We start from the raw sequence: 13283 nt of genomic DNA, 5'->3' as shown, positions 1-13283 counted from the left end.
ATAAATAATCTATTGCTTTCAAAAATACATGATTTTACGAATCAGATATAAAAAGAATAATTAGAAGAAAAGTATGGAGAATAAATAATTTTGTGAAAGCTATAAATGTTTTATTTTTTAAGTTATTTAAACCATATTCTTAAAAACGCAAAAACTTATAGAACAACTTGATATTATAAATAATATTAAAAGGCTAAACGGTGACGACAATGTAGAGCGCGTAGTATTTTATTAAGACTATATGTGTCTGAAAAGCCAAAAAAACGGCATGCGCATTTAGAATTTTAAATCAATACTCTTTGTAATCGCCATTTTTATAATTGCTTTAAGCGATTGAGAAACAGAATGGTATAATTTTAAAATAAATATAATTAAAGTGAAATATCAGACGAGGTCAAGAGAAAAAAATTGTGGAAGACGATTGAGCATATGTACAATAAAAACAATGACAGTAAAATTTTTAGCAACCAATTAGACATAATGATAATTAAGGCAATCTATGTGAAACTTTTTTTAAACCAATGTTTTTTTGTAATAAAATATATGAAATATCGATATAATAATATAATTAATATACATAGGTATAATAATATATTGTTCATAAAAATTAAAGTAGACCGCAGTCCTCCAATGTTTGACCATCCCTGATCAATATAGAGAAAAAATGAGAATATTGAAATTCGTAACACGATCAAGTACCTGGTGAATAAGAGTTTAAATACAACGTATACACAAGTTTTGAGTATCCATTCTTATTCGTCGGTAAGCAAGCGAGTCACGATTTTTCAACGTGACCCCCATAAATACAGAAAATATTGAAAAAAATCACTATGTAGTGTTGGCAAATCGCCGATTTGGAATGCGTGAGATTGCTTAAGTCATATGCATCTTCAATTAGCGAGTGTACCATTTCCTAACCGATAAATCAGACACGTCGAAGGTCTGTTTCTTTGTTTATTTCAAAGGTCCGATTTGGACTTGGGGAAATCGTAGTTAAGAACGGGTTTCATACTAAATTGTCTCGCTGCTCTTCGGTGAAGTTCTTTCCGATCTTCATGCTGGCCGAGAAGTGCATGGTCTCCTCGACGGTGAAGAATCCGTTGATGTAGTTATCCTGCAAGATGTAGCACGAGTTCTTTTTCAATTTGCTCTTCTGGCTGCAGTTCCTGTCGTTTATTTTGCCCCCGACGCCTTCCCGCCTTAAACGAAATTAGCGCTTTTAACGAGGTGAGTGGCTATAAAGAGCCGAACGTAAAGAGTTACGACGCACAGAAAGCCCGTCAGGATGTTGAGCAGCGTCGTCTTGCCGGCGCCCGACGGTCCCATGATGGCCGTCAGCTCGCCGGCCCTGAACGTCCCCGACACGCTCTTCACTAGCTCCTTAAACCCTAAAACGCACACATTCTTAAATTATTATTATTCAGTAATATATAAGAGGGTTAATAATATTAAACACGCCCAGTTCCATCGGGCAAAATTAATTAAAGCACGCAGGAAGCGGATGCGCGCCCGATGCACGCCTGGGGCTTGGCGCTACTCAAGCGCCATGGAAATGGATGCTTAAATGTAGTAGGTCTTGTTCCATAGGCCCGATTTGTACGATCGATAAATTAAAAAGCACACGTTGTTATTTTTAATTATATTTTTATTCGCCTACAAGGACGTAATTTAGGGAAGGGCAGGTGGGGGCATTTGCCTCCCCTTGAATTAAGCCAGAAAAATGCATGTTATTTAATAAAGTACTATTCATTTTAATTAAGTTATAATATTAAAAAAAACAAACACTGACTGCCCAAACCCCCCCCCCCCACACCTCCCTGAAAAAATCTGTAATAACGTCCCCGATTCTAAATTCGAATTTATCGGATTATCTTTCAAAGAAATTCGTAAAAAAAAGTGTCAAATCTATCCCGAAAATATTTTTTTTAAAATCATATTGGAATACATTTCCGTCGGTAAATATGTGTATATATTTTTACCAGCGAAAATATAATTTATCTGGCTGGTGCTTATAAAATTATATGATTTCAGCTTTTCCATACGTTTACATACTTATCATTATTTTTTACATTAGATGTTTAAATGTGTATTTTTTTGAAAATATATATTTTCACTAGCGAAGCACAAGTAGATATATTATGTATATTACTACTAGCGAAAATATAATTTAACTGATAGGCGCTAGTGAAATTATATGCTGCTCTAAAATGTCATATAAAACTCAATTTGACAGTTGCGAAACGTCAATTTGCTGTTCAAACTCGAACCTAACCTATACGATCAAACCCAACTTATGACAATTTTAAAATTTTGATTTGGTCAAGTACAAAACACAAACTAATCCAACTGAACTCTTAAAATAAAATGAGCGAAAGAAGAAGTACAGACATCGCATCTCACATATTGGTTTACAGGTTAACTGCATTTAGATATTACACTATGTTTTAAAAATATGCACTTTTGAAATAAAAGTATTGGTTAAAGTGAATTTAAATCGAATTTTGGTCAATAGGAGTGTGAAAAATACAATTATCACTTCTCAGAAGTAAAAACTTCACGTCAAAAGCAATAAAATCGTGCCGTCGCCGTCGCAGAAAGATTGCTCGGTAATCTAGCGTTCATATTGCTACTCTTTTATAACAATATTAGGACTAAAATTAGGTGAGAATCGAATGAAACATATCTAAACCAAATTTTGACTAATAGGATGACCTTTGGGTTTATATGTATATGCTTCATTTGAATCTCAACAAGTTTCGATTATAAAACTACAATATAACTACATTTTCACCAGTTGATATATTTTTACTGGCCAAAATATAATTTAACTGATAAAATAATTAAAAATAAAAGTCAATGATATAATATCTAGTAGAAATGTTTTATCCAAAGGCAAAAAAAAAATATAAATGATGTATTTGACATAGCTTAAATTAAAAAAAAAAATTATCAAGATAAGAATAAAATTAAAAATGTTTATTTAATAATTAAAATAATAAATGAGGGGGTAAAGATTTAAAAGACAATTTAATATTACTAGCTGTCGGTATCTCACTGTCGTGAGGTACCGAAGCTAGTGAATGTGCGGGTACCGGACCCTCAACTGATTGGGTTTTAAATATTATTTTTACTTCGTACTGATTTTTTAGAATCTATTTTTAAATTTAATGGTTCAAATTTAACATTATTATTCAAGATTTTTACCGATAGTCAAAATTGTTCAATCTATAAAAAAACTACTTAACATTTTTAATTCATTTAAAATAGGTTTACAGCATAACTAAATATCTCCAGAGGAAAACCTTTTATGTTATATAAAAATAGATTTGAAACTTTTAAAAAATATCAAAAGATAAATAAAAAAAGTGTATATTACAACAAAATACATGCAAAGATAAATTATTTGGAAGTAAAATATATAAAAAAAAATAATTTAATAAGTATTTCGCTATTGTAGAGTTAGACATTACAAGGTTTAATGGATCTAGGTAAATTAATTATTAAATGGAATAGGTGCAATGTATACGAAAATGTATTTATATATATATACCGTTGTTATAACTGCTATGCATATAATCATGAAGCTAGTGAATGTAAAATATAAAAAAATGTGAAAATGTAAATGAGAAGGTAATGCAATAAAAAAGATGTGTAAATTGTTGCAGAGCAAATAAAAATGTAAATTTAAATGTTGAACATAATTTAATGGATCGAAATTGTTCTATATAAAAAATGTATGCACAAAACTTTTATAACAAAATACAACACAATATGTAGCAAATAAATAAATAAATTTCACATGGAAAACATGAATCTGTAAATAGGATAATGAATAATGCACAGTGTTATTTAAAACATAAATAAGGGATGAAAATTAATATCCACTATTTTTAAGATTAATATAAACACATATCAAAAATGATATTGAAGAACATGAGTTATATGTTGACGATTACAATATGATTAGATGCGATTCTAATTCCAGACAAATGTATATGAGGTGTTATGTTGTGTATTATAAAATATATAAATTGTTAAATATTAGATGTAGATATAAATAAAGAAACTAGGAAATAAATTAAATTATTTAATAAATAAAGTATACTCTAAAGAAAAAATATGTGATAATTTAAAAATTGCTACTATTATATCAACACATAAAATTAAAAAAATGGTGAAAAATTTGAAGAAATGAGACCAATTAACATGTTGCTTTTTATAGAAAAGGTAATGGAATAAATAGTAATTAAACAATTAAAGGATTTCATTATTTCTCAGAATATTCTATGAAAACAACAATCGTGATTCAAAGAAAATAATATTTAATTAAAAAAACTTTAAAAAAAATCAGTAAATAATGATTATCTTAATTTATAATAAAAAACTTTATTAATCAATAAACTTTTTATAAATTATAAAATATGCATAACATAATACTGTGCGAATTACAGGTCAGTGAGAGCGTCAAAAGAAAAATACTTAATTTATTATTTTACATACTTTTTGATCAGGGACGTATCTCCGAGGATGTCAAAAATAATTTACAGCGATATAGGAGTGGCTTTTGGTAAAAATAAAAAATGCAGCTTTTATTACTTTTTAGGTATGAAACTTGCGACTATTAACAAATAGATAATAATTATTAGGAAAAGGATTTTTTTTCGGAATTATGTAAAAGCAATGGATTTCTGCGAATTTCGGTCATAGTAGACACACCGATAAACACCTGTCTTTTGAAGCGTAGAAATATTTTTGTTGCATTTAAAACAAAATAAAAGGCACATTTATTTATATTGGTACTCTGGTATATTGATAGAAAAAACGACTACATGTGTTTTCCAACTATATAAATTATTTAATTTTAAGATTTGTGCATGTGGCGAATAAATAACTGTCTAAAAAATAAAATATTGCCTTCGAATATTGAAACAGAATAGCTCATGTCCATTGTGTGCTTTTTTAATGTATTGTTCGTACAAACCGTATAATTCTCCGAGAAGCACTGGCGTCCCAGGCGTGCAGCGGTACACGCATCCGCATGCGCGCAAAGGCAAACGAATTGAAATATGTTTTATTATATACCTTTCTTGACGGGGATCTTGCACGTGATGTTCTGGAAGTTAACGTCGATCTGGTTGGCGTTGCACGGCAGCATGGAGTTGATCTTGGAGCTCTGCTCCATGTTCCTGGCCGCGTTCAGCTTTTCTAGGTCTCGGAGCTGAAATTAATAGATCGTTGAAAAGGCGCAAACGACACTTTTCGAGAGAGATTTATCGTTTGCACAAAGGGTTCAAAGCAAATTTATTCGTTCAGTCGGTGCAAAATTGTGATTTATTCCTCTTTTCGGCCGGAAGTATTAAAATAATAATAATTGTAAATCTTTTCACTGGGAAAAATACACTTTTGTGCGTATGCATTAATTTGTACGCAAATGTAACGAATAAAACTCAGAGGGATAGCGGGAGGTCGAGGGGTGGGCCTCCCTCTTTTGTTTTGTTTCCAAAATTATACAGCACATTTTTGCGCTTTTTTATACTCACTTTTTTAATATGGATTTTTGCACAATACCACTTTAATACGTATTCTTTAGCGTCTTTATTCGCGACTGAAGTAACGTTGATAAATAGATAACCTAACCGACAATTAATCATAATAAATAATACTAATAAACCAACGTCCAATGAAAAACTAATTGAAACCTAACCTCGTTGCCAATTCCAGTAAGAATATTTATTCATTATAAATTCATGTTCAAATTTAAAAAAATATTTAGTTATTAAAAAAATGCAAAACTATTGAGCATTGCGATCTTTTTTATTATGTGGTATTGTATATTAGGTCGTGTTCTTATAATTACAATCTAAAATTTTGACTGTGCCCCTTAAACCCTTAAATAAACCCTTTTTCAGAAATGGCAAGATAGGAGGTGACTCATCGATATATACTGCGGATACGGCAGTATCCACAGATACCCCGTTCCAGTACTTTCAAATGTAAATAATGTAACTAATACGTTATACACTAGATTGTATATTTGTTTTGAAAAAGTTATTAAAAAACATTATTTTTCTCTTTCAAAATATTTTGGATGGTCAAACTGTTTATTTAAACATACGTAAAAAATAAAAATATTATTTTGCTTCCAGATTATTATGCGACAATATTTAAGATATTTGCCATCGTACTAAAAGTAAGAAAAGATCTACAAGTTTAGAAGTAGAAAAATACTGTTATATACATATTAAAGTAAAGCTGCAAAACGTATATTTTTGACTATAAATACAAACATCAATAATAATATTATTTTAAAATAAAATCTCATTAAAAATATGACTGCTCTTAAAAAACAATTAAATTGAATTACAGATAAAATTAAAGTATAAAATTATAATGTTTTAAATCTAGAAACACTTTATGTAAATTTAAAAATATTTTAGTTCTCAGTAATTTAAATACAAAATATTTTGTAAGACTATTTCTCATAATCAATACGCAGTGAAATAATTAATAAAATAAAATTCAATTTCTAAAATCTGACTTAAGAGTTGGTCAGTAGACAATACTGGAATAGCGTCAATTTAATAATGATATTAGGGGCGGTGTCGACAATCTCAACGAAATTCAGCTGCGAACTTAGTATAATACATTGATGCAATACATTATCGCATAAAGATGCTGAGCAATCGTGGGCTTAGCCACGACTATAATAACTTTAAAAAATATTTTTATAATATACGTTTGATAACAATCGCAAATAAAAATTTACTTTAAATATTTTCAATAATGTTTTACTCCTACTATGCAGTTTTATTTAAAGCAAACTTCGATGCTCAATTACTAGTGCAATGAAAATATTTTTGCTTATACGTGAAATTTAATTCAGTGGTTGGCAAATATCCGCTATAAAATACCTCAATTATGATCGTACTCAATTCGCCCGCGGGAGGAACAAAATGGCATTTTACCTTCATTCGTATTTTTATTGGTTGTTCGTTATCATTTACAGACTAATATTATTTTTAATATTATCAAAACTTGCATGCTAGCTCTTCTAATATTGCCATGCTCATAAAAAACTTTTCTCATAAGAAAGTCGATCTATCTATGTAAAATCGCGTCGGACACCCCTTATTTATATAATTACTTAATTCCATCACAATCAACTTCTTTCCGTCCGTCTGCGTATTTAATAGCAGCGATTATTTATTCTTTAAGCTTTCAAGGACATCGGGGAATATGCCCCCGTATCTCCTTTTTACCCTTCGTACTTCGGGCTTGCACCCCAGGGTCTACGACCCATGACTTGACAGTTATTGCGACACGTTAATCCGTAACCTTGAGAACCACTGTTTAATAGTATTTAATTTTATTTACCGAACGAAACGATTTCAATGCGAGAAAAGGTAGAAACCTAAATAAAAGACATCGAACGACTCAGGTATAATAATGTTTATTTTTCTATTCTTGAGGCAAACATCGCCTTGATGTCAATCACTCTTAAGTTCACCTGATATAAAAACGTCTCTATATCTTTGCCTTTTCCTTGGCACGCTGCCAACAACTATCAACTTTTCCCTTGCCCTTATATCTCAAATAAAATACTCGGAAATAATATGTAGTCTTTTTATTTTGGGACTCTTCTGCGTCCCTTTTACTTCTCTACCGATAAATTATTTATTAATCTTGTTTAGATTATAAACTTACTGAGTTTTTAATCGATATAATAAAAGTAACGATATAAAATAATCTTCAGACATTAAATTAAATGTTTTGGTATTAATTTGTTTAATTTAATATCAGGAGAAACACATAATGGAGTTTTGAATTATTACACAATGTACTCGATCATTCACTGAAAATTAAATCGTAGCGCCTCTGTAATTACGACTATGCAATGAATTCAACACGGAAAATAAATTAAATTTGATGAGGTATTTATTTTAAATTATTAATATATTTATAAATAATCTTATTTTGTATACGATAATTATATATTTGTATATATATTTTAATATGGCCGACTGGTATTTCTTGTCTTTGTCGAGAAGCTGTGATGAAACAATAATATTATGACAACCACAGTACATCGACGAGAGACAAGTAACATATTTATTATATATAATTAATATGTCTGTAAAATTATTTATATTATTGAAATATACGTATTTATTAAGTACTTTACAATAAATCACGCTAACAAAGGAACATAATTTAAAGATAATATAAGCGGCAATGTTAAAAGATAACGTCATATTCGACAATAAAAGACCGTAAAAATCGAACGAAGACGAAATCATAAGAGCACTAGCAGTTTTGAGATATTTAATATTACACCTGCAGGGAAGCTAAACTCAATAGTAAAAATATGCGATTACGCAATTATATTCGATCAGATCACTCTTTTACAAAATACACTACTTCACGGGAAAAAATTCATAACGCCTGTCACCTGAATCATCCAGCACAAAAGTAAACGCTATAAACTTCTACTGAGCTGAGCCGACAAAAAACAGCTGATATTTTGGAATCCACGAACTGCTTTTTCACTAGTTAGCATTGTCAGATTATTTTAAATATTAACACACTTCTAAATATAATTAAAGCAAACAATGAGCTAATATAAAAAATGTTTTTTATTCACTTTCAAAGATTAGAGTTTCACGTGCAACTTGATATTAAAAAAAATGTATTCCAAGAAGTGGTGAAATAACACCACATCTGTTCATGAGATCCGCATGAACACCCATATCAAACGGCAATAAACCTTGTGAATATTTACTTTCAAATATATTGAGTATCGTGGGGGTTAGAAACAAAGCCCTCAGGGAATCTGCCCTCGAGAATGCGCCCCCATGGAATTTTTCCTCCGGGAATCCGCCTTCGCCTTTATGTCATTTTGGGTGACTAATCGGGCGGCCATTTTGAAAATATTTGTCCGTAACATACAACAACGAAATCATTTAGACGTTAAAAAATTCAATATCAATTTTAATATGTACATAATTATGTACTCATCGATTTCGTTTTTTATATAATGGACATAATATTTGTTTAATTAAGAAAATTACCATATACTTATGCCATTATATGTTTGTTTTCTTCCAAACAGTGCTTCTATAATATACATAATAATGTCAAAATAAACTGCTAAAAATAGATCGGTCGCGGTTACTGTATTAATAAGTTATTTCACAAAACGTAAGGTTAACCGTGACTAGTGTTTCTGATTTCTCTACCGATTTTATTTATAATTCTCGATTAATTTATTTATTTATATAAATTGATAATTTAAATAAGATACTAACATTTATTGGAGTATATTTAGCTTTATATAGATATATGTAATAAATTATATTTTTAATAACATTAGTAAGAATCGAGTCATTACTATTAGATTTTAAAATCAGGAAGTATTTAATTGAATACATTCGAAGAAAATAAAAATATTTTATATCACAGAGAATAGCAACTTCAAAGCACTTTGTTTGACTATAAACAAAATATTCTAAGAATAACCTTTAAGGTTATCGAGCAAAATACAACGACAATCGTTGTTTTTCTTAAGTATTGAAATGTTTCATTTTTTCCCCCAAAAAATGGTAGAATCTTGAAAAGTGAATGAGATCATTTAATTTTACAGGCCAATGACATAAATATGCGTAATATATAAAGTCCATAATGACGCAAATATGCGTCATTTATAAATTTATCATATAAATATCGAAATAATTTTTCAAATAAAAATTCAAAGCTAGGAACAGACACCCGCGTCTCAGCGACACTCATGTCGTCATTCATAAATGGACACTGGGGTACTTGCGGAATTCAAACGGTTAAAAACCATTATTCCACGGTATTACAATATTGAAACATTTTTTTATTTGCACTTCAATATGCATTATCCAATTTGATTGAAATTGCATTATTCGACAGCTAGTAAACGTAGGGAGAATCTGCTGCAGTATAGTAACAAGAAATGTCATCTGACTAGTAAGTTTAATCATATTTATAACACATTTTTAATATAGATATTGACAATATTTATTATAAATTAATATTTTTATAGACTCGTTATGTTTAGTATTTTATTTAATTATTCAATCTGTATTTTTTTATTCATTAAATTGGAACACTGAGTTTGCAACACTTTTTTATTATTTTTTCATCCAAAGTTTTTCCAACATAGGAAGCGGAGGAAATTGTAGAAGATGAGAATTTTTAGGAAGTGTCAAAGGTGTGGTTGTGTTTATAACACTTGAGAGCAGTCCTCTTGTGTTGATAACACAAGAAGGTAGCGACAATAAAATTAAAATTTTGATATAAATCATCTGAGCAGGTACCAATTTCAAGCTCGAGGTGTTGCTACAGTTCACTCAAAGACATTAGTTTATAATTTTAATGAAATTAGTAAAGACGAAGATATAAAAGTTTCACTTTCAGAGTTACAGAAGAGACAGAAAATAATAAAATTCAGCGTCGTGCAGGCTGCTTAGTTTTAAACATTTTATATTTCCAATGACACCACTAGATATACCTTTAAATCCACTGGCTTGTTTCGAGTTATTTTTTGTCACCAAAGTGTATAAAGCTATTAAAAAATATGTTTCAGTAGTAACGAATCTTCCAAAAAATGCCCCTTTCAAAATCTGTAATAAAAGATTTTTTCATTATTGAAATTATCTGATTATTTGCAAACATATATGGCTATACGGTAACACTAATGGTAAATGTCCAATAGCCAATACTGAATTTATATAAAGACAAGAAAGGGGACATTTGAATTTTATACTGACACCAAAATTGGCAATACTTTTACAGTTTGGAAAGATGTGGTGCTCCTGTGAACCAGTAATACCAATATGAAAGGCTTAAATATAGATATCCTCTGAAAAAAACCACCCATTAAACAACGAATTATCATATGGGTGGTGTAAATCGAATGGATGAAAATATAGCTAACTATAAGTACCTATCAAATTTAAAAAATAGAGGAGGGGTACTTTTTGTTTTGATACTGCGATTCATAATGCTAGGTAACTTTAATAAAAAATGCAGAAAATAGTATTTTTTGCATTTTAAAAGAAATAGTATAATTGTAATAAATGGGAGGAAAAAGGCCAAAATCTTAAAAATAAATATCTAACAATTAATACGATATGATCGACTAGAGCAGGGGTTAAGAAAGCTTATTTGGATTGGTCCGCCGCAGATAGAACTCAAAATTCAATATACGCATCTGCTTAATTCTAATAAAAAAAATCATGTTAAAAAATGAAATTTAATTATTGAATAATGTTTTTTTTATTATCCTTGACTATAAACAATTCCGCCAGTAAAAAGTTACGGGTTACGCTCAACTGACCGCCGAAGGTTTTTGATATTTTCGGAGAAAAATCAAAACTTTGTAGTTGAGAGTTTTGAATCGCCCGCGGATGATTTTATAAATATCCAAAAGGCCCTTGGTATAAAACGGTTCACCGACCCTGGACTAGAGCATTAAATAGTTTGAGCTAATAAGAAAAATCAATGTTCACTTTGGAAAAAAAATACTACAAAATGTGGTTTAAATTTACACGAAGAATGTTTCAAACTATTCCATATTTGTTAATTCATGTTTATATATATTTTAATAACATTACTTTATGTTTGTGCGCTCATTTTTAATATTGTAAAATTATGTTTGTAAGAACATTTTTTCTATTTTTGTTTTCTAGCCTGTACCTCATTGTATTTTAGAACATCTTAAAAAAGCAATATAAACGTAAAAAAATATTTTGTAGTTTGTCATGTATCATTATAATTTATTGTAATTTTTAAAATTTTAAGAAAAAAAATCAGACAAAAATGGGTAGTGGCATCTCCACTTGGAGTGAATAGCCCCCCCCCCCCTTCGAAGTAATCGGCGCCCTCTTAATCGCTCCCCTATTTACCGTAACGAGCTAAAATTTTTACAAAAATAAAAAGTCTGGTTCCGCCCTAATTTTTTCATATTTGTCAATGATCGAGGAAGGGACATTGGATTTTTTTTCAACTTGAGAATTTGCCCACAGAACTAATTTATCTTTGACTTTGCATACTGTAATAAATAGCGTACTCCGTAACATAATAACATAAAATAGCGTAATAGCGGACGGAATAACGTAGTCCATAATGTCTCAGATTAGTAACTCTGAGGTTGAGTGTTTGAGCGAATTTTATATTTAAAATTTCGCTGTTAATAAAAAAAAACCGGCACCAGCTGCAGTGATATCTATGGATTATTATTTGTATAGCAAATAATAATATAGATTATTGTAGATATTCATTGATTCATTGACTTACTCAGTTGGCACAGATTTGGCCGTTGTAACATATTGGGCTTACGCCTGTTAAGTTACCACATAATATTTATTAAAAATAAAATGAATTAATAAAATTTGATATTTAGCACTTTTTTGACCTTTATTTATTTTAATCGCTCCATATTTATATTAAATGTTCAATACGATACACGTATATTTATGATAATTAAATATTAATGAGAAACACGTGTAAATAACTAATTACATACAATTTAATTAATTTGTAATTTGTGTCTATAAAAATAGATTCGTTGCTGCTCTGCGAATTTATTTTTTAATAAAAATAATATGCAGTTAATTTGTTGGTTCTAACAGCTATATTAGCTAATTGAATTAATAAAATAAATAACAAGTCATGCAGCAGCTTTCTTTGTGTTCGATTTGGTCTAGCTCGGCAGTCATCTTTGAGTCTCTAAGAGTTCAATACGACTTGAAAATTATTCAGTCATTTTTATTATTTACATATTTATATTGTAATATTTCACCGCAAGTTTGACTGTTTTACGATTATCGTAATCGTTGTAACGTTTAAATTCCTTTTAAATTCAAAATAAATGTAAAAATTATGTAACTTAAAATTTCGATTGCTTTATTATAAATATTATATAAACGTTAGCTCGGGTAAATTACGACTTGTGACGTCCGAGTAATTATTTAAAATTCGCGGCGAATACGCGGACGTCTATATAAATTAAATAAATTATAATCGAGCGTGCGGAAAATTTTAAGCAGTTCGAATCGAACACATGAAATAAATCTGACATTTGCCGTTAAATTGAAATTATAATAATACCATGTCGTTAATATTATATTAGCATCGCGAGTGGACAAACGTATGTATGTACGCGTGCGTATGACACTCAAACTGTGTCAATTGTAGTTAATTATTTACCAAGCGTCCATCGGCCTTGGAAAATTTGTACATATTAGCGTTAGTAGTTC

The 13283-nt window shown here is 29.7% G+C and overlaps 1 protein-coding gene across 5 annotated transcripts in view; it reads right to left on the bottom strand.

Moving 5' to 3' along the window:
* The window catches only part of LOC148230264 (ATP-binding cassette sub-family G member 1-like), a 91819-nt gene that overhangs the window by 13493 nt on the left and 65043 nt on the right, over positions 1-13283 (bottom strand). For 4 of the 5 annotated variants that reach the window (XM_088193806.1, XM_088193803.1, XM_088193807.1 and 1 more), the window contains exons 2-4: positions 5083-5218; positions 1271-1388; positions 1013-1199 (exon numbers count right to left, since the gene is read on the bottom strand). In XM_088193806.1, the coding sequence (XP_088049932.1) occupies positions 1013-1199; positions 1271-1388; positions 5083-5182 (405 nt within the window). In that variant the 5' untranslated portion in view covers positions 5183-5218. The remainder of the gene's footprint in view (positions 1-1012; positions 1200-1270; positions 1389-5082; positions 5219-13283) is intronic. The other variant, XM_088193808.1, reaches the window with a different exon arrangement.

The sequence above is a fragment of the Plectrocnemia conspersa genome, unplaced genomic scaffold, assembly GCF_051122295.1.
Source record: "Plectrocnemia conspersa isolate PC_06_02 unplaced genomic scaffold, ASM5112229v1 ptg000010l, whole genome shotgun sequence".
Taxonomy (NCBI): Eukaryota; Metazoa; Arthropoda; class Insecta; order Trichoptera; family Polycentropodidae; genus Plectrocnemia; species Plectrocnemia conspersa.
The sequence above is the reverse complement of the archived record's forward strand: the minus strand, read 5'-3'. Positions and strand labels throughout refer to the sequence as shown.